We start from the raw sequence: 19,423 nt of genomic DNA on the forward strand, positions 1-19,423 counted from the left end.
ACTTCTTGGTTGGATGAAATGTACTGTAAAGGATTTCTGTCTGCATCGGTTACAAACCATTTCTTAATGGATGTTAGCAAAAGATCTCCCCTTCTGAGGTCATTCTGAGGGCTTAAGGAATGGAGAAATCCCTCTTCTCACTGGACATCCTTCATCCAGCAAAGTCACCTTGGACAGAGATAGGTGCAGCCTTCTCCAGTGTTTCATCTCACCTCCACAGCTGTGAAGATGTTGGGTTATAAAACTGCACAAGAAACTCTTGGCCCAAGGGCAGTGGTCTACGTATTTTGACACTGCATTCAGATTAGCAGATATGATTAGTTATTGAGCAGTTATTATAAAAAATAATTTGACCACTAGATCTTATGGTAGAAGCTTGACTCAGAAAAATGAATATTTATAGTGTGTTCCACCTCCAGGAATGGTAACTGCTGAAAAAAGCTGATTATGGAATCATTTTTAAATCTCTAGAAAGAGAACATTATTAAAAATGAGCAGTTGCATTCAGTGAAAAAGCAGAGGCTCGTAGGAAGGAAGTTAGCTGGACGCGCTCTGGTGGAAGCTTGGCTCCCTGTCCGGCAGGTGATAATACATTTTAATTTTACCTCTTAGCTTACTTGGTGCTACATCCCACATGTAGACAAACCCTGACACTATGTGCTACGTGTTACATCTGTGCAGATTCTCAGAATGAAGGAAGGTCCTGGGGCTCTCTCCCAATTTGGCAAACAAAAGAGCAGTACAGGCAGGAGATGAGGGTCTTCCAGGGCAGCATGTCACAGATATGGGGATGTTGCCATGAGCCTGACCACCCTGAGAGCACCCTCCTAATATGCCAGCACTGTGCATCCATCCCTGCTCTCTGCCTGCACACAAACCCCAAAGACTTCTCCTGAGATACTGCTGTACAGGAGCTCCATCTAGTGCTGACATTATTTCTTCTGACTCTCTCAGGCAGCTGAATAAATACACTGCTATGGAGGCAGCCAATTTAGGAGGCTGAATTTGCAAGTGCCAGCCCGATTTCCAGAATGTGAAGTGATCCTGCATAACATATGGAAAGTGAAACTGAAATTAATTTTTTGTGTGTGTGTACTGTGGTGGTATCATTGAGATGCAAAAGGGAATTCTTTGCTATATATATAAATGCTTCTAGGAGTAGTTTTTTGTTGCTTGGACAGTTGATGGATAGGCATATTAATAACATAGCAGAAAAGCACAGTACTACTCAGTGATGCACATTAGTTCATAAGATACAGCTAAGAATTAAGATAATCCTGAAAGCACAACACATACACATTCAAAAATTCAGCAAGGGAGGAAAGAAAGAAAAATGAACGATAATTCTTTACTATTAAAGGTAATACATACTCTCCGTACTGGAGATATCACCAAACACAAAAGGAAGGGTATATGGTACAAAGGAGGAAACAGAGAAATGACTGTTGAGAAAAGAGCAGGAAAGATTTACTGAACAGGACTGGTAATGTTTGCTGTCAGATTTGTCCTGGTAGGCTTGGATGCAACAGTGATTTTGCAGTGATTTTGCTCTGTGACTCCCACTGGAGTTAAACAGGAAAAGAATTCTTTAGGGAAAGGAACAATTGCTTGCTCTAATGGACTCACAACTGCAAGTCATATAAGCAAAAGAAAAATAATTACAGGCATTAGATAAAGTGCAATTGGTGTACTTACTTCTATTCAAAGTGAATTGTTGATATTTGAAGTAGACTTCATTTTGAAAGCCTGGACTGCCAGCATTTAAAAACTGGTTGTAAATGCTAATGTGTAACAAATGATTGTGGGAAATATTTTCTCAATTTCAAACCAGTAGAAGTGCTTTTAATACCTTAAAAATCAAAACAAAATTGTGTTCTGATCACTAACATGTGTGAGCATTCAACTAGAATGAGTCACCAAATGCAAGAATGTTTATTTGCTGTGACCATTTATTCTGTGTTTATTATACATTATAACTACTTAATAAGCATATCCAAATACAGCCAGTGGTGTTTTAGAAGCACATCCAATTCTCAGCTGCTTCTATCAGTTACTGCGGCATCCATGAATTCCTCTGCAGTTTGTATCATTTATATTAGCGCTGAACTTATCAGGAGTTGCTATGTTCACACTGTGATTTTGCTATATCATAAAATGATTTATTGTGATTTGTTTATTTGCTGAGTGTAGATGCTGAGCTGTAATGTTCAAGCAAGTCAGGCCAGTACTGGTTGGTTGTCCACCAATGCCAGTGCTCACTTTGAATCTATTCGTCTTAGCTCTGGAAAGTCTTCCAGGTTCAGTGGGCTTTCTTTCTAACTCTGGAAATGTTTGGGGTCTTCTGCCAAAATCTGTTAGCAGCTGGATTTTGGCTCATAAATTGTGTATCTTTTTTTTGTTTGGAAGAGAAATGGAAAAAGTGGGTATTCTGGGGGCTAGTTAGGAAACAACAACAGCCTCATATGTCTGCCACGCTCCAGATCTGTTTCCATCCCTTCTGAACATTAATTTGTGCTCCTCTTCCCAAAGAAACAAACAAACAAAAAAGCCACAAAAAAACAACAACAATAACAAACAAACCCCAACCTAACAATGAACAAAACCAACAACCAACTAACCAAAAAAAAAAGATAAAAATGATTTGTGAAATTCCATATTCACAATCTCTTACTCTTTTCGCTCAGATTTTGCTCATTTGATGCTGCTTTCCCACTAGCCCCAGCAGTTGTGGAAGTTGTTAACTATCTAACTTAACTGTGTTCTGTTCATTTAGCTAAGTTCGTTTCATTCTGGGCTACCTACCCCAGATTTTGCAGGCCCATCAGCATTCTCATTGTCATTTGTGGCAATTCTGGTATCATGCAAGAAGAGATGTAACCTGCAGAGCCCCACTGGAGACTGTGTATGAGATCGGTTTCTTCCTGTCTTGATTGTAGGAGTGCAGGCTGTGTTATAATACTCAGAGCTAGAAAGAAAAATAGATTTTTTTTTCCAAACAATCAACGAGTTTTGTTCTTTCTTCTTCCATGATGCTGTGCCTCAATAGTTTTTGATTTTTTGCAAATGTGCATATGCTGTGAGGAGGTCAGTGATGAGGTCAACGACTTCTGCCCAGTGAGTCAGCTTTTAAAAGTTTCTACTTTTATCTTTATAGTATTGTTACCTCTTCACCTGCAAGGAAGTCGCTGATGGCAGCAACTGATGTGGTAGAAATTATTATGTTTTTGTGGAGGAAGTGCTTTGACTTTAAGGTAAGCACAGCCCAATAGTTTTGCTTATTGGTATTTACATTAACTAGTAGTTAAAAGATGGAAACAAAGATGATGATAGAACAGATTGCTCCATGTGCACTCTCATAAAGCCTCTGATGCTGTGGTAGATGTTAGGTAAGGTACTTTGGCTCAGAGCTGGCAAAATTTTGCCTGAAGTTAAGCTACCATTAGAAAGAGAGTTTTTTGCTTTTTTCCTCTTGCTGCTTCCAACTCTCTTTTGTGAATACTAGACCTAAAAATTGTATTTCATGCACAGTCCCTGAGGGATGGTACTAATATATGTTTTCAGAAGGGCTTCTCAGGAGATATTGAAATGAAAGTATGTTCGAAACGTCATGTCTTTTAAGTTGCATAAATTGCTCATGTTTCATTTCTATGGGCGAAGTGTTTTATTTCTGTAGAGAACTGATAGAAACGGTCTCATTTAAATTCAGGAAAGATATTTCCCTTGAAATCAGCAGAGTCACTGATCAAACTAGTTTTGTATAATTCAATAACATTTATGTAATACCATTTGGTAGCACAACTTGGAATTAAAATTGAAACCTTAAAACTAAGGAAGTAAGAGCCTTCATTTGAAGAGGGCTGTTTCTTACTGCTGTTTTTCTGCATTCACCTCTAAGTTCTTGGGCAAGCATGGTGAAAGACATCAGCCAGAAGCAACAGCAGAAGAATACCTCAGCACAGGATTCCCCAATATTCCAACTTGGGGTACATTTAGTCACAACAACCTTTTCCTCCTTTTACATCTTATCTCCATCTCGTAGTGCCATGGAGAGTTTTAGCATATTCTGCAGTTAACAGAGTGGCAGATTTAGCAGCTGAAACCTGAGAGACTAGAGGGAAGTTAATGTAACATAACATTGCTGAGAAACCTACCTGCTACTGGCATTAGGTATTTGCCAAGACAGCATTTCTAAGTGGAGACCAGAGCACACTTCTTCCATGCCTGCAAATGTCCTTACAGCAGTGTGCTCTTTTTAGTTTGCTGTCTCTCCGGATTCACTGTTCACCACTGCGCAGTGGCCTGGCTTCGACAGGAGGGGTGCAAGAGATGGCTCTTGGTGAGTCCCAGCCCTCCAGCTGCTGGTTCATGCTCCTCTTCCACTTCCAGGTGTGTGATCTCCTTAACCAGGGTATTATGCTAAAGCTGCCTCATAGTAATATGTATTATATACACACATATACAAGGTCTAGAGCACAAGTCCTGTGAGGAGCAGCTGAGGGAACTGGGGCTATTTGGCCTGGAGAAAATGAGGCTGAGGGGAGACCTTCTTGCTCTCTGCAACTACCTGAAAAGAGGTTGTAGCATTGAGGGTGTTTGGTCTCTTCTCCCAGGTAGCAAGTGATAGGACTAGAGGAAATGGCCTCAACTTGCACCAGGGGAGGTTTAGATTGGATATTAATAAAAATTTCTTCCTGGAAAAGGTTGTCAGGCATTGGAACAGGCTGCCCAGGGAACACCCTGGAGGTGTTTAAAAGATGTGTAGATGTGGTGCTTAGGGACATGGTTTAGAGGTAGGCTTGGCAGTGCTAGGTTAATGGTTGGACTTAATGATCTTACAGGTCTTTTCCAACCAAAACGATTCTATGATACATATGTATGGAGTCTCATAAATATATGGAGCTTCACCATTTTCTCTTCCCTCAGCAATGCAGTTGAGCAGCTGCGGCTGGAGTTGCTGTTGCTTAACCTCTGCTGCTGGCAGGTCCCTCTGCAGTTAACAGAGGGCCTGTAAATGGTACACAGGAACTGCAGCACTTACTGTCTCCTTGATTTCCCCCCTGTATTTTGTATGCGGCCAGAAGGTGATCTGATGTTCACTCAGGGGAGCTCAGCTGGCTCCATCACACCTTGGGTCTCAGCAGCAGCACAGCTGGGCAGACTCCAGTTCCCTGCCTTGCACCAGCCTCACAGCCAGGTCTCACCCCAGCTCATTCTCAGTGGCTTGATTTGGTCTGGCCACAGGCTGCAGTGGCGTCAGGAAGTGTAGGCACTTGCCATGGATTGAGGTTGGTACAACTGATGGGAGAAGGGAAATGGATGTAAATGCCAGAAGAAGAATTAGAAGAATGGTCTGTGCAGGTAACGAAGAACACTGTTTCCAGATGGCAAGAGCAGAGCACAATTTGTCAGTGGAGGACTCTGCATCCCACGGAGAAGAGCATGACATGCAGAGTGCAGTACATCACACCTGCCATTTCTTTCCCCAATAGCTCACCACAAAAGAGATGGTGCCCATGCAAGTGGGTACATTCCAGGCAGACATACTTCCTACATGAGGAAATGCAAACAGGGAGCAGGAGCTTTGCCTGAGACATACCAAGGTTCACATAAACAGGATTTGTAAGTCATGGATCACTTCATAATGACAGTGGACTCCTGAAGTGTTTGAAAGCTCTATCCAAAACCCAATTTGTTGCCAGGGAGGTACCCATAAGGAAAAGATTGGATGAACTGGTAGCTAGAGTCCCTTCTTTTCCCTGTTGCACAAAAGAGATCTTAGACAGATCTCCTGAACCTTTTTTGCTTGTGAGTGTGAGTGAATGAAAGCTATGAGAGGATGACTGTGAGTAAAATCAAACTGCATGGAGACTGGGTCATCTTGGCCTTTTCTGAGGGCTTGCATTTAGTTTTGGTCCATCAATGTCTTTTCGAAGAAGGTGTTATTGCATTCCTTCAAGATCAGTCCGCCTAAGCTTACCTGTGGCTTCTTTTCATTGCCCTTGGTCCTTCTTAACCTGAATACAGTGCAGGACATGCAGTAGTACATCATGCAACTGTGATGCTCCAGGACTCTAATCATGATGTAGGATAATGACCTTCAGGTGCTTCAGGAGGGGAAATACACATCAGTTATTAGTCAAAACACCCAGTGTAGGCTGAATCTCTGCAATTCTAGGGTTTTTCAAACTACTACATTACAGTGAGCAGCACTGAACAGCAAAAACTAATACAGAAATGTAAGGCTTTTGAGACTTGCAGGAACAAAACAGTGATTTGCTGTGTCCTTCACCTAGAGCCACACCCTCTGCTGTGCTGCCAGGAAGAAATGTACAGATCTTTAAATAAAAGTAAATAATAGATAATATCTTGGATGGTAGTCCTATAAATGGGTGGCTGTCCTGGTTTATGACTTGAAATTGAATTTCTTGCACTCTTCTCACTGCAACTAATTGCTGTGTAGAAAAGGCTCATGCCTCAGACCCGGCTTGTCTCAAAGTCACTTATTTCCATGGTTAAATTTTGAATAATTATTTGTTCCTGTAATGCAATCTGCAGTGGATTTTTATGTCATCTTTCAGTACCATTCAGTGAGAACCTCAGCTTTGTTCCTGTATATGCATGAAATGATAGGGGAACAAATTAGATTTCTCACTGTGATTGACTTCTGTGGAGTTATTTGGCTATGTGCCAGCTTGAGGCCCTAAATATTTGTTGGAGGCAAATTCTATTTAGACTTGTGATGCCTGAACTTAATTTTGTTGCGATATTAGAAATCATTACTCATTTGAAATTAATATGTGCAGTCTACCCAGCCACAAATGTTACTGCAAAATAAGAATGAAATGTTGGCATAAAGCATTGTGATTAGCTTTAAAATTATAATTACTTTCTTCTTTTTATAACTTACATTAAGTTTTAATTTTGTTTTCTGGTTATTAAGACTACAGAGATTACATTCAGGTACTTTCTTCAGCCATAATTCTAAAATATTTGTTTGCTTTTTGTTTTAAAGCTGAGATTCTCACTAATTCCTGTGACTGCAGCAGATAAGGTGTGAAATAGAATATGAGATAACTGCAGGATTTCTGGCTAAGGCCACAGCATTTGAATGCATATGACTCCGATATACAAAGATAGGAGGCATGATGAAAAGTGAGAAGCTTTATTCTACTTTATCCAGACTGGATTACAAGACATGAAAGAAGACCAAGAAAACTATGGACCCACTAGTCTAACCTCAGTACCTGGAAAAATTATGGAGAAGATCATACTGGGTGCTGTTAAAAGTCATGTAAAGGACAAGGCAATCATCAGGTTTTTGCTGGCAGCTCATTCACTAACTGTTACACACCTGATCCCTGTTTTTTACTTCCACTCAGTGTAAAACTAAATACTGAATGCAAAACCTGGTTTTGCCCTTGTTATGGAATTATGTTGTTTCAGTCCAACAAATTAGGCCTGTGTTTCTGCTGTAATTGATGAAATGACAGTGGTATTTTCCCAGGATTCAGCTAGTGAACCGATAAAGCAGTGAGATTAAAAAAAATGTACTTTTTAAAATTAAAAAGTTGAGGATGTTCATAGCAAACAGAGACGCTAGAACATTAAATTGTAATTTTTCTAAATAGTAAGCCTGGTTTAGTGTATTTTAACCACATAAGCCACATTGAATTCTTTTAACTTTTGATATCTCTTATGGGCTACACCTTAAGTGCTTTCCTCTTTTCCCTTGTTACTTTGAAAGCTTTAGAAGTCAATGCACAGTGGTGTTAATGTCAGTGTTATTAAAAAGTCCAGGTATAGCATAGACCTTGAAGTCCTACTGTGACAAAAAGAAAAGGACAAATATTGATTTTTTTTTTCTGAACTTCTGTGGTTTGGGATTCCATATATCACACTTCTTTCACTTTAGAGAAAAATGTAGTTTTTGTCATGTCGGTGGTACTCACTAATAAAAGATGAGTAAAGATTAAATGGCTCCTGCCAAGATGTGTAATTAAGTGTTTCTGATCTTGTACGTAGAGAAGAAAAATGATTTGCTATAATTTAAAGGAAACATTTTTGGTTATGTCTCATTACTAATATTTGATTTATTCTTTACTGACATCACCATGGTCCTAATTTAATAACTGAGCATTACTTCTATGCCAGTTAAAGACAGGACTCTTCTTTGGCTCAAAACAAACAAACCTGCATTCATGGTCAGTTATCTTCAGAGCTGCTCCATAAAGCTGTCCATCATAAATACCAGCGTGAGAAAAGCTGAACATCTTTCTTGTGTTAGGCAATGGGCAAAAATATGAGGAAGTGCAAATGAATGCTGTAAATTATGGCAATACAGAATCACAGAATGGTTGGGCTTGGAAGTGACCTCTGGAGATCATCTAGTCCAACCCACCTGCTAAAGCAGGTTCACCCAGAGCAGATCACACAGGAATGTGTCCGGGCAGGTCTTGAATGTCTCCAAAGAAGGAGACTCCACAACCTCCCCGGGCAGCCTGTTCCAGTGTTCTGGCACCCTCAAAGTAAAAAAGTTTCTCCTCATATTCAGATGGAACACTGTAAGAAGCTACTGGGCAGCAGCACAGCCACAGGGATGAGCAGGCAGAGCTGGCAACCAGGCTTGACCTGAGAGCCCAATGGCTAAAGCAGCAAAGGGCCATGAGACAGGGAAGTTTGAACACCTGATTTGGGTTTTCTAGGCAGCACCACACCTGCAGGGCTGTAGGATATTCTCAACAAAAATATGTCTCATCTGCTATCCCTTCAAAATAGGGATATTGTGCCCTCAGTTGCCATCAGAGGTAGAGCAAGAATAATATAACCTTGCTGTAGAGCACTCAGATGGGAGGGGAGAGATTTCTTGTTCCCGGGAGTATTTTCTGTTAGTTCATGATGGTCTAATCTAAAATGTAGAAGTAGATCTATATCACCTTACTGAAGCCTAAGTTTCAAATACAAAATCTGGATTTTTACCTTAGGTGCCTACATGAGCAAAATGTTTCTGATAGCAAGAAGGTCTTCAGTCGAGCAGATGAACACATGGAAATAGGCAATGCTAAGGAAGTGAAGACAAGCAAGTGTGGGTTGGAAGTGAGAAGAGAGAGGTAGATTCTTTGTTCTTGAGCTAGTAATTCAGAACCAGTTATTTTTTTTCTATATTGAGATGCATTTAATGCAGGAATTTGGGCCAAAGGCTTTCAAGAACTGTGTTGTGTAGGAAAACAGATCAGAGGAGGAATGATTTGAAAGTCTCTACTGCCTCTAAAGTAGTCCAGCCTTAAAACAGATTTAACATTAGACTCTTAAACTGTATCATTCAGCTGTAAGTGTATCTACTTTTTAGGTTTGACTACCCAGTAGTATACAGAAAATAATATAGTAGGCTTTTGTAACAAGAAAGATGATTTCTTCATCAAAAGCTGCCTTCTCCTCACACTCTTTTGCCTTCTCTTCCCCTGAGAAACAGAGTACAGTGCTTGCATTGCCCCTGGGTCCTTTGCCGTACCCAGCTCTGCATAAAGTGACTGCAAATTGTTGTCAGGATGGCAAGGATAGGAAATGAGTCACTGAATTTTAGGGGAAAGTGAAGCGAAATGTTGTGCCTAGGGAAAATATCCTACTGTGCCCTGCGTGACTGTGTGTGTTGGGAGGGGTGTTTTGCCCAGGTACAGGATAGACTAGTGCTATACCCAGGGGAGTCTCTGACTCACCTTCATTCCATGCCGGGGAAGGAGCTAGAGGAGAAGCTGAGAGTTAAATGGGGAAAAATGGATTACAGCTGTGGCTTCCCCCAAAGATCATTTTTTCTATTAACAGAATTGCTGGAAGTAGGTACCACTCAAAACCAGAGAATTTTGGCAAGGTATATCTCAATGTTACTGTATAGTTGGCTGTTACTAATGGCAAAGATTAAGAAAAAATATCCTGGAAAGAGCTGGACTGGCACAGGTCTATTCATGTTTTTCATCTTACAGGACCAGAAGTAAGGGTCTAGAAACCACAGGAGAAGATGTTGTTATTTTTTTTTCCAACAAGTTCCTTCCGTCATAACTCCTGGGAAGTGATACCCAGTGTTCTGTTACCAAGAGCTGTAAGGAAGCTGCAAGGAGAACAAAAACATAGGAAATAGAAAAAATCTTCCATTGGGTCATGACTAAGAACCTGCCATTCAAATCCATAAAGATTTTAGAGGGGGTTGGGACCCTGGACTTTGAAAAAGAGAGTGGAAATGTCCTACAGCCCAGGTTTTTGAATGTTCCACTGGAAGACATAACTGGTCTCTGGCACCTAGGGCTCAATATTAACCTAAATCACTTTTTAACTTGATTATGTGATGTGTATGTAAATAAAGTTATGATCTCCTGTATCACAGTCATGCTGAGGGTTGTCTATTGTTTCCAAATATGAGTGATCAGAATGGAGGTTATATGTAGCTGATGGTGCAGAAGTGCAAAAGCTTATTTCATTTTGGGGCTCCCAGTCTTGAGTATAAAGCTTTTTACATGTATACAAGTCAATAAAATATTTGAAAAAGCTCATGAATATTGAAAATTGAATGTTTTCAGCATTTTATTAGTTTATGTAGAAAATGTATTTCCTCTGGTTTATACTAAGACAGTTAAATCTGAAAACCTGCCTGAAGAGGAATAGCTCCCAAGTATTAAAATCTTCCAATATAATATAAATACGAGTTAAACAAAATTTGACATGATGGACAGAGAAACCAGCTCCAGTGAGGATTTAAGCATAATTAATAATGGAAATAGTTTTCACTGTTCCTTCGAATAATGTAATAATCAGATAGGCATCTCGTTTCTTGGGTTTTAAAATGGATACCATGTGAAATAATGAAAGTATGCTTTTAAATTTCTTGTTTCATTGCAGGCATTGTGTCCCTGATCTCCCTGGCTGTCCTGTCCTATGAACGCTACAGCACCCTCACCCTGTGCAACAAGCGCAGCGATGACTACCAGAAGGCATTGCTGGCAGTCGGCGGTTCATGGATTTATTCCCTGCTCTGGACTGTGCCACCTCTAATCGGTTGGAGCAGTTACGGGATAGAAGGTGCGGGTACAAGCTGTTCGGTACGCTGGTCCTCTGAGTCAGCCGAGTCCACATCCTATATCATCTGTCTCTTCATATTCTGCTTGGTCATCCCTGTGATGGTGATGATGTACTGCTACGGTCGCCTCCTTTATGCTGTTAAACAGGTAAGCTGCTATCAATAGTGCAAGCTGCTCTGAGACATATGTTGCTTTTATCTTTCATTGAGTTTAGAAGTGCTGATGATATAGAACAAAACAACAAAGCAAAAGGAAATTGAAAAGACCACAGAAAGCATCAAGGAAGAGGCAGGAGATCTTCACCAAGCTTTTTATACTCCTGAAGCTCCAGTCAAAACAACCAGATAACATCCATATAGATACTGACTTTGTGGCTTGGAAATACTGTGTTCTAGGAAAAACAGCATATCTGGGTGAAGGCTGTGTTTGTAATGGAGCCAATACGTATTTGTGTATAAATAAGACATATTTACCTGTCTATAAATAAGACATCTGTGCAGACATTTCTTCCTGGTTTTGGATCATGACAATTTAATAATTTCTGCTTCTTAATCTGTGGACACCTAACTCTATAGTAATGCAATTCCACTGCAATTCACGGAATTATCCCATGGATCAGCTTCTCCTTGTAATTCTAGGACACTTTTAAAAGTTTCCTTAAATACTACTAGCACCACTACTATTACGACTGCTACTATGCTGATACTTCTCTGACTGGTTTAAGGGGTACTGCAGCTATTGATATTCCAACATGAATGTTCCGAAAGACCCTGCCAGGGGGTGTGGTGTAGTGAAGTTTGAATACTCTTGGCAGAGTAGTGAAAGGTTTTAATGATGAATAATGAGAAAGGAATGAGTATATAGGTGTTCTCTGAAAAGCAATTCTCTAAAGTGTTCAGATGAATTAATTATAGGTGTTAAATGGGAGGAAAAAAAAAAGCAGTAAACCCCTGAATAGAGGCTCTTATACAGAATTACAGTGGACATAGTTTACTTTTCATTAGTCATAAGGAATTAGGGTCATGCCTTTTACATGATTTGTCAAAACTTTCAAAACACTTGAAGCCCAAATGGGAAATCTTTACGTGGTTGAGTGCTGAGAAGGCCGGTAAAATCCCTTCAATGGATCACACATTCATACTTCTCTTAATATTGTGCAACGGTAACATGGAAAAAAATTCTCCTGATTATAAACTATTAAAGTGAAGTTGCAGATGATACCTGGACCCTGGGCAGCAGTAACTTTTACCATCACCTTAAGGAAAGGAGCAAGATTTTGGAACATGTGCTACTACTAATATGCAGTATTAGTCATACTAATATGCTACTAATATGTCTCTTCTTTCCTTCAGCCCTCACTGTCATTCCTGACAGCAGACATCGCCCACAACATACAAATACTTGTATGCATGAAGCTTCTGTAGCATGTGCTTTAGGTTCTAGCTCTAAATGTAGACTTTTTTTATTCTGTTCACCTTTTCTATTTAATTCAATTATATTAAAAATACTACACTGATCTGCCTGGTGGATGTCAAGATGTTGTGGCAAATATGCTGAGGGAACAAAGTATCATAAAAAAGATATGTGTCATCTATAGCGATTTTGTATTTAGACAGGGAGACTGGATAGACTGGGTGGAAGACTAGGTTGATTGATTAATTTACTATCTAGAGAAAGAAATGGGAAAAGGAATAGCATTTTCTACAGTCCTCTCTCTTCTGTCCTCTGTGCACTTTCGAAAGTGATCAGGAAGCCTCTGGGATGCTGAGCTTAGAGACCCTCAAGAAATTTTGTAAATGGTAGAACTGAAAAAGAATCGAACCCGATCTCGTATAGCCTGTTGGAGGGCAGGTCTTACAGACCTAATGCTTGTTAAATGCAAAGGAACTCCAACGAGGGTTCGGTCATATCTCCTCTCTAAAGTTGTTGTGGCTTAGGGTCATCACAGCCGCCCAAGCATTTACGAAGTCTTCAATAGCTAATCCCTAAATGTTTGCACAAAACATCTAATGCTTCCTTGGTGTTTGTAAAAGATTTCCTTGGTAAATTATATTTCAGCAGAAAGAATCTCAATCAGAAAACTCATCAGTCCTCAGCTTTCTGTGATGTATATACGTCCAGTACCATAATCCTGAAACCCTACGTTTTATAAATTTCCTGTGACATATATATAAATTTCCAAAAACCATATCATGACTCAGTCACTGAAATACAGACTGTTTTTCCTTCAGTCTGAGGGCCTCTAACTATTCAGTAATAAACAGGGTAGATTATGAAATGCTGAAGCATGCCATGTTTCAAACTGGAGGAAGAGATGAGCAATACACAAATAAAAGTATAGTAGTTCTTACATAAAGCCACAAAGAGTAGGTAGGGTAATACAAAAAGTAGTTAAGAGAGATTACTACATCTATTGTAATGCTGTTACTTTCTGATGTGGGCAAAAAATTCATTATCTTGCAGTATTCCGGCCTCATAGATTAAAGTCCTTCAAAGACCCTCGGTGTAATATAATAGAAAAAATGTGGGAGCATTGCAAACGTAAGTGCATTATCCCAGCTTCAGCTGCCTGGTAAATTTTCTAATATATGCATTTCATTTTTTTACAAGATACACAGAAGTTTTTATGTTAGAGCATTATAACGTTAATAGTATTGCACCCTGAGATCAAGAGTGCAGAAGTTATGCTGTTATTAATACTGAAATGTAAATTAATTGAGGTGGAAGAAATATCTTAATAGATTTGGGATAGTTAATGCAAGAATTGGCCCAGTGCCTGCATTTTCTCTGCAGGGACAGTAATTATAGGTCTGCTTTTCTCTTTTTCTTTTCTAAATTTAGTCAGATGCTGTAGCATTCTGTCACTCAAGGCATTGATAGATACTATGAAGTCATCTGCAATCTGTGTAATGGTAAAAGGCACAAAGATTTCACTAATACAGGTTTTAGAAAAAGATTGTCTTTTCAAGGAATTACAAGTCAATAGCATCCCTGTATGAATAATGTTAACAGCAAATGCCATTAAACAGTATTACAACATGACTGTACTACTACTTCAGAACTCTTGCCTTTTATCAAGCTCAAAGACCCTTAGGAATCACTCAAGTTATTTTCTTTAAAGGTATGGGTTATTTTCCACAATGACTTTATCTGGACAGTTGGGTTTGGTTCTGCAGATGGCCTTTGCTGCCATGCTTGTGCAACACACTTGGAGGAGCCAAGCTCAGTGCAGCCCAAGAGATGGGGTGGGTTGAACAATTCCCAGGGCAATGTTAGCTCTGAATAGTGAGAGCGTTTCAGAGGTGCAAAGCAAATGAATGCTCGAAGTGGAGAGCTGAAGAAAACCTGTGGTTTCAGAAGCTGTTAGATAACTTAATGGGGCATCAGATTTTAAGACACAGAGAAATACAAATATTTTATTAGACTTGTCTTCCCTCTGAGTCTATACTTCCACTGATCTTGTTTCCTGTTTTTGTTAAACCCGTTCTTCCATTCCTGCAGATGACAAAATTCAGTTTCTTCTTTAAGTTTTCCTTTAGATATGATGCATCTGACATCTGTAAGTAGAAAAGGGTAAAGTTTTCTCCCTCACAAAATATTACTCACATTTTTTTTTTCATGCACATTCTACAGAACAAAGGAAGGAAACTGAGAATGGTTTATTTCTCCTAGTGCAATTAGATTTTTTTTTTTCCAGTTTTTGGCTTATGATGCTTCTCTATGACTCTACCATTGTGTTCCCTCTGGAAGAATGTTCTTTATGAAGTCAGTGTCAGTTTACACTTTGAAAAGCTGGCTCCCAAATGTGGAATTACAGAGATTAGCATTGTGATCACTGTAGCACAGAAGGTACAACATGATTAAAATCCTCCTCTGAGGGGCTCAGAGAACTTATATAAACCAGCCTAATGAAAATTAGTAAAACTTTTAAAGGAGATCTCTTCAGTCTGCATTATCTCCCAACTGCACATAAAAATCCTGCCCAAGGACAAGAAGAATCCCAGAGCATTGTTTCAAGACAAGTTTTCAGGTTGGTTTTGTGGAGACTCTTCTTGGCTGATCTCATTGCCAGTCTTCTTTCATGGAAAACTGTGCCTGAACCAAGCTCCTTATGGAATGTAGTGATGACATGGAAAATAATAAAAAGGATTCTAAGCAGAGCACAAAGATTTAAATACACATTGTAAAGCACATCTAACCATGCAATTCTTGCTCAGTGCACCAGACTGTGTTTTAAAGTGGGCAAAGGGGCAGTGGTCACACTATCTCATGGGGTTCTGGAGTAGATGGTCTTGTGACCTGACCTGATAGCACTACTGTGTTGGGGTTTTTTTGGTTTGTGTGAGTTTTTTGTTTGTTTGTTTTGGGGTTTTTTGTTTGGGTTGTTGTTTTGTTTTGTTTGTTGTGTGTTTCTATTTTTGTTTGTTTGTTGTTTCATGTGGGTGTGTTTGTGGGTTTTTTTTTTAAACTTGAGAACAGAGAGGAAAATGTAGAGATGAAAAACATTTATTACATTCTTTCATGTCATTGCCCCAGTTCTACTTTGACTCCGGTTTTTGACAAACAAACAAGAAAAAAAATATTCAGTGAAAATTTTAAGACTAGGCCATACAAGATAGAAACTGACCTTACCAGTATGCCTTGTCCTCCACCCTGTGTCCACCTACTAATTCCTCATAAACTGCTAGTTTAACCAGGGATTAAAATGTGTGTTCAGGGTATGGAATGACCTACACAGTTTCCCTTTACAGCGACTTTTGTAGTTTCTTTTGAAAAGTGCCGCATGATTTCTGACTTCCATGTATCATGGGAGAACCAGATCGTGGTTTTTTGTCCCATCCCCAGAAACTTTCTGAGTCTTGACACCTTTAGGGGAATGGGGACAGTCTGTGTTATGCAGCAGGGAGCTTCCCAGTCCTCTCTCTTTTACTCCTCTTCCAGACTTCAAATTACCAAATTTATTGGAGGAGCAGTGATTCTGTCTCTTATTTATGAAGAAATGTTCCAGAGAGAAATTGTGACTAAGTCATGAACCTGAATAATTTTGAATTCTGTGTAGTGGAATTTTGACTCCAACAACATTTTTAAAAAATACACTTTTTTAAAGCATTGGATATAAATGACAGTGATGGTTTGGAATGTCCTATGCCTGCAAAGAAAGACTGAGAGAAAAAGGAAAAAAGAGATGTAGATTTTTATGACTTCTGATTCCTTAATCCTGCTTTATGTCTGTAATATTTGGAACAGTTAAAAATATCTGTAAAAGCAATGATTGCATCATTTTTCAGGAAAGGATTATAAAGTAGAAGGATCGCTCCTGTGACTATTTCCAGTTCTCCAGCTCATTTGGAAACAGTTGTTTGTCAGAAGACAACATATTAGGGCAGAATGCTCAATGATTTAAACTGGAACAAAAACCATCTTTGCATAACACAAAGAGTAGGATGGAAAAGTAATAATTGTTCCATCTTCCCTTTATATGCTTCATATGTCTATTTTTAGAGAAACATGATTTTCTGAAACTTAATCTTTGATGGCACTGAAGTTACGACTTATGTTGAGAAAATGGATAAAGTGATTATATACCATTAGCTCTGTCTTCTAAAAGCCCTAAATAAAAATAATTTTGTAGTCATAGACCTTCTTTTAGAAGCAAATCTCAAAATCATTCTAGTTATTTAATGAAACAAAGAAGTCCTAAAAAATGTAATTCAGGTGAAGATAATGTAGATCTGGTCCTTTGGTTCCTGTAGCTCATTCCTTTCAAATGTGATTAAGTACATTTGGGATTTGACTTAATTTCAAATATGTTTGACCTTAACTGCATCTATGCTCAGACAGTCAGCTATACTTACTAGACAACCAAATTTTCTTATTTTTTTACTCTATGTTCATAAATTTTTTTTCTTCAAGTCTTCATGTATACCTTGTCTCCTAGCTTCTAGTAGTATAGAGGAAGAATGATAAATAACTTTGCCGATCCTTTTTAAATCTTGCCATAAAGATATAATAATTACATATAATTCACGAGCAAAAAGAGATTCAATTTGCATATGAATGGATAGATGTTTTCTGCCACATCATCATGAAGATATGGGAATTTAATTGAAATTTAAGTCTCATGTTAGGCTGAGAGAATTGGAATAAATCTTGGTAAAATGTGATGAAGGGAATCTGCTGGACCAAATGTTACAAAGTAATGTAATCAGATATCTTATAACCAGCATCATCAAGAAAATAATCAAAATCAATACTTCCAAGTTTTCTGTACAGCATTCAACTGGTCATAATATAAAATACAAGCATAACATAATTATTGAAAAAAAATCTGTAGCATTTTGACACTGAATTTTGGTATTCATTTCACTTTCATAGGCAATTTTCAGATGTCAGCATTTCACATTTCAGACGGATCTATCATTACATTTCTATTCAAAGATATTACTATGAAGCAAACACTGATTACTTCTATTAGCTGTGGTGTTTGGTGGGGGTTTTTTTGTTTTGTTTTGTTTTGGGTTTGTTTTTTTAAATGAGAAACGTGCTGGAATAAAAGTTGTTTCGATTAGCTCAGAGGAAGATTCACGAGCATGCTTCATTTTTAAAGAGCTAACTTATTCTTGTACTCTTTCACAACTATTAGGGTTTGCCCAGGAGATGGAAAGATTGTTATGTAGCTATCATGAAGGCACTATAAATGTAGCATTGATTTTTGGGGTTCACTGGTTTCAACTGTAAAAAGATTTCAGTTTTGCACATTACATTAATACCTCTTTTTATTGAAGGAGTCTGTCCCAAGGGCACAAAATCCAGTGTGATCGGTAAAAGTGGAGAAAAATGTGAAACCCTGAGAAATAAAGGAGCTAGCTAGCATTTTTTTCTTTGTGTATAGCTGCAAGGCTTGTAATTTCAGTTTCTCAGCTTTTAGGAAAGTAAAGGTATGGTGAGTCAATTGAATGCAAAATACATTTCAAAGTGTTTAGAGACTTTATCTGCCATCAGATCTCGCATAGACACATGTCTAGCTCATGGGTGATGGGTATGTCCACTCAGGGTTGTTCTCTGTATTTCTAATGAAAAAGTGTTGACTGACAGTTAAAGCACATGGGACCAGATTAGTCTTTTTTTTTTTTTTGAGGTCTGAGCATGCTGGAAGGGAAATGAGCATGAGAAAAGATTATGATCTTCTTTCCCCTGTGCTTGCATAAGCGTAAATCATTAGTTAATTGTTCGTATTTTGCAGAGAAGCAGTGATACAATTTTGGCATAAATCAGGCATTGTACAGGTTCATTGTAAAACAAGTTAATGGCTGGTCAAAAATAGAATTTCATGGGGTTTGTCATTTTTCATTCTTTAGATAAACTAGGGAGGAAATAAGCCTGTCACAATCTTTAATAACAAGCTAATAGAACTTCAAGATCTGATGCTTTAATCTGGATGCATTATGTCCATAAAGAATAGGCCATGGTCTCACAAGTCTTTCAGTTTACAGCAAATGGTGTACATCAATACTGAGCACTCAGGATGTCTCAGTTCGGGGGGCTGGTTTAGTAAAGGTTTTTCCTGGTAAGTAAAAGCATAAGATTTTTTTGTTTGCTCATCAGTTACAAAACCAGAAAGGTTAAATGTACAGTAGAGTGTTTTGCAGGGTAAAGAATGTGTTTTTGTGTATTTACATTGCAGCACTGAGAACTGAGCCACACTTACTGAGTCTCCTGTAGTTGAACTCCACTTAAGAGACTAAGTTGTGACCACAAGCAGAATGCCTAGCAGAAGACTTGGTAGAAAATAAATTGTCCTACAAGTAGCTCTGTGACATTGTCCCCCAGAGAAACACTTCCAAGGGTGTATCTGCAGAGGCACGCTGCTGTGCAGTGAGAAAAGAACAAATGTGCAATGCCCAAGGGCTTCCTTATCTGGTGGCCACCACATTCTTGCTATCACATTAACCGTGCCATTGTCTGAGCATCCTTATGCCAGTCTCCAGCCAGTGCTGTCTGGGTGGGAAGTCAAAGTGAAGGCTCTTGGTTCACTGCACATAAACCATAATGTATATAGTGAAGCCTTCAGTCACAGTCCAAAGTGTAGTTCTGCTTTTTTTCTGGTGGAAGAAAGAAGATTAACAAGGGTATTTGCTTTTACTTTTTCCATTCTTATTCCACCTCCCCATTGGTCTTGTGTTACTTGCAACTGCAAGATTTGGCCAGGGATGTTTGTAATAGCTTATTACCGTTCATGAGTTCCTTGTTTTAGCCCCCACTGCTGAAAATCCTGAAAGCTCAAGACACAGTGCCTGAGGTCATATGCATTGGCAATAATAGAGGGAAAGAGTTTTACCTGAGAACTTAATCATGTA

At 38.9% G+C, this 19,423-nt stretch overlaps 1 protein-coding gene across 1 annotated transcript in view; it reads left to right on the forward strand.

The window, feature by feature from the left end:
* The window catches only part of LOC135997220 (pinopsin-like), an 81,710-nt gene that overhangs the window by 12,346 nt on the left and 49,941 nt on the right, over window positions 1–19,423 (forward strand). The window contains exon 2 of the mRNA XM_065649720.1: window positions 10,888–11,213. Coding sequence (XP_065505792.1) covers window positions 10,888–11,213 — 326 coding nt within the window. The remainder of the gene's footprint in view (window positions 1–10,887; window positions 11,214–19,423) is intronic.

Source organism: Caloenas nicobarica, chromosome 1 (genome assembly GCF_036013445.1).
Source record: "Caloenas nicobarica isolate bCalNic1 chromosome 1, bCalNic1.hap1, whole genome shotgun sequence".
Lineage (NCBI taxonomy): Eukaryota > Metazoa > Chordata > Aves > Columbiformes > Columbidae > Caloenas > Caloenas nicobarica.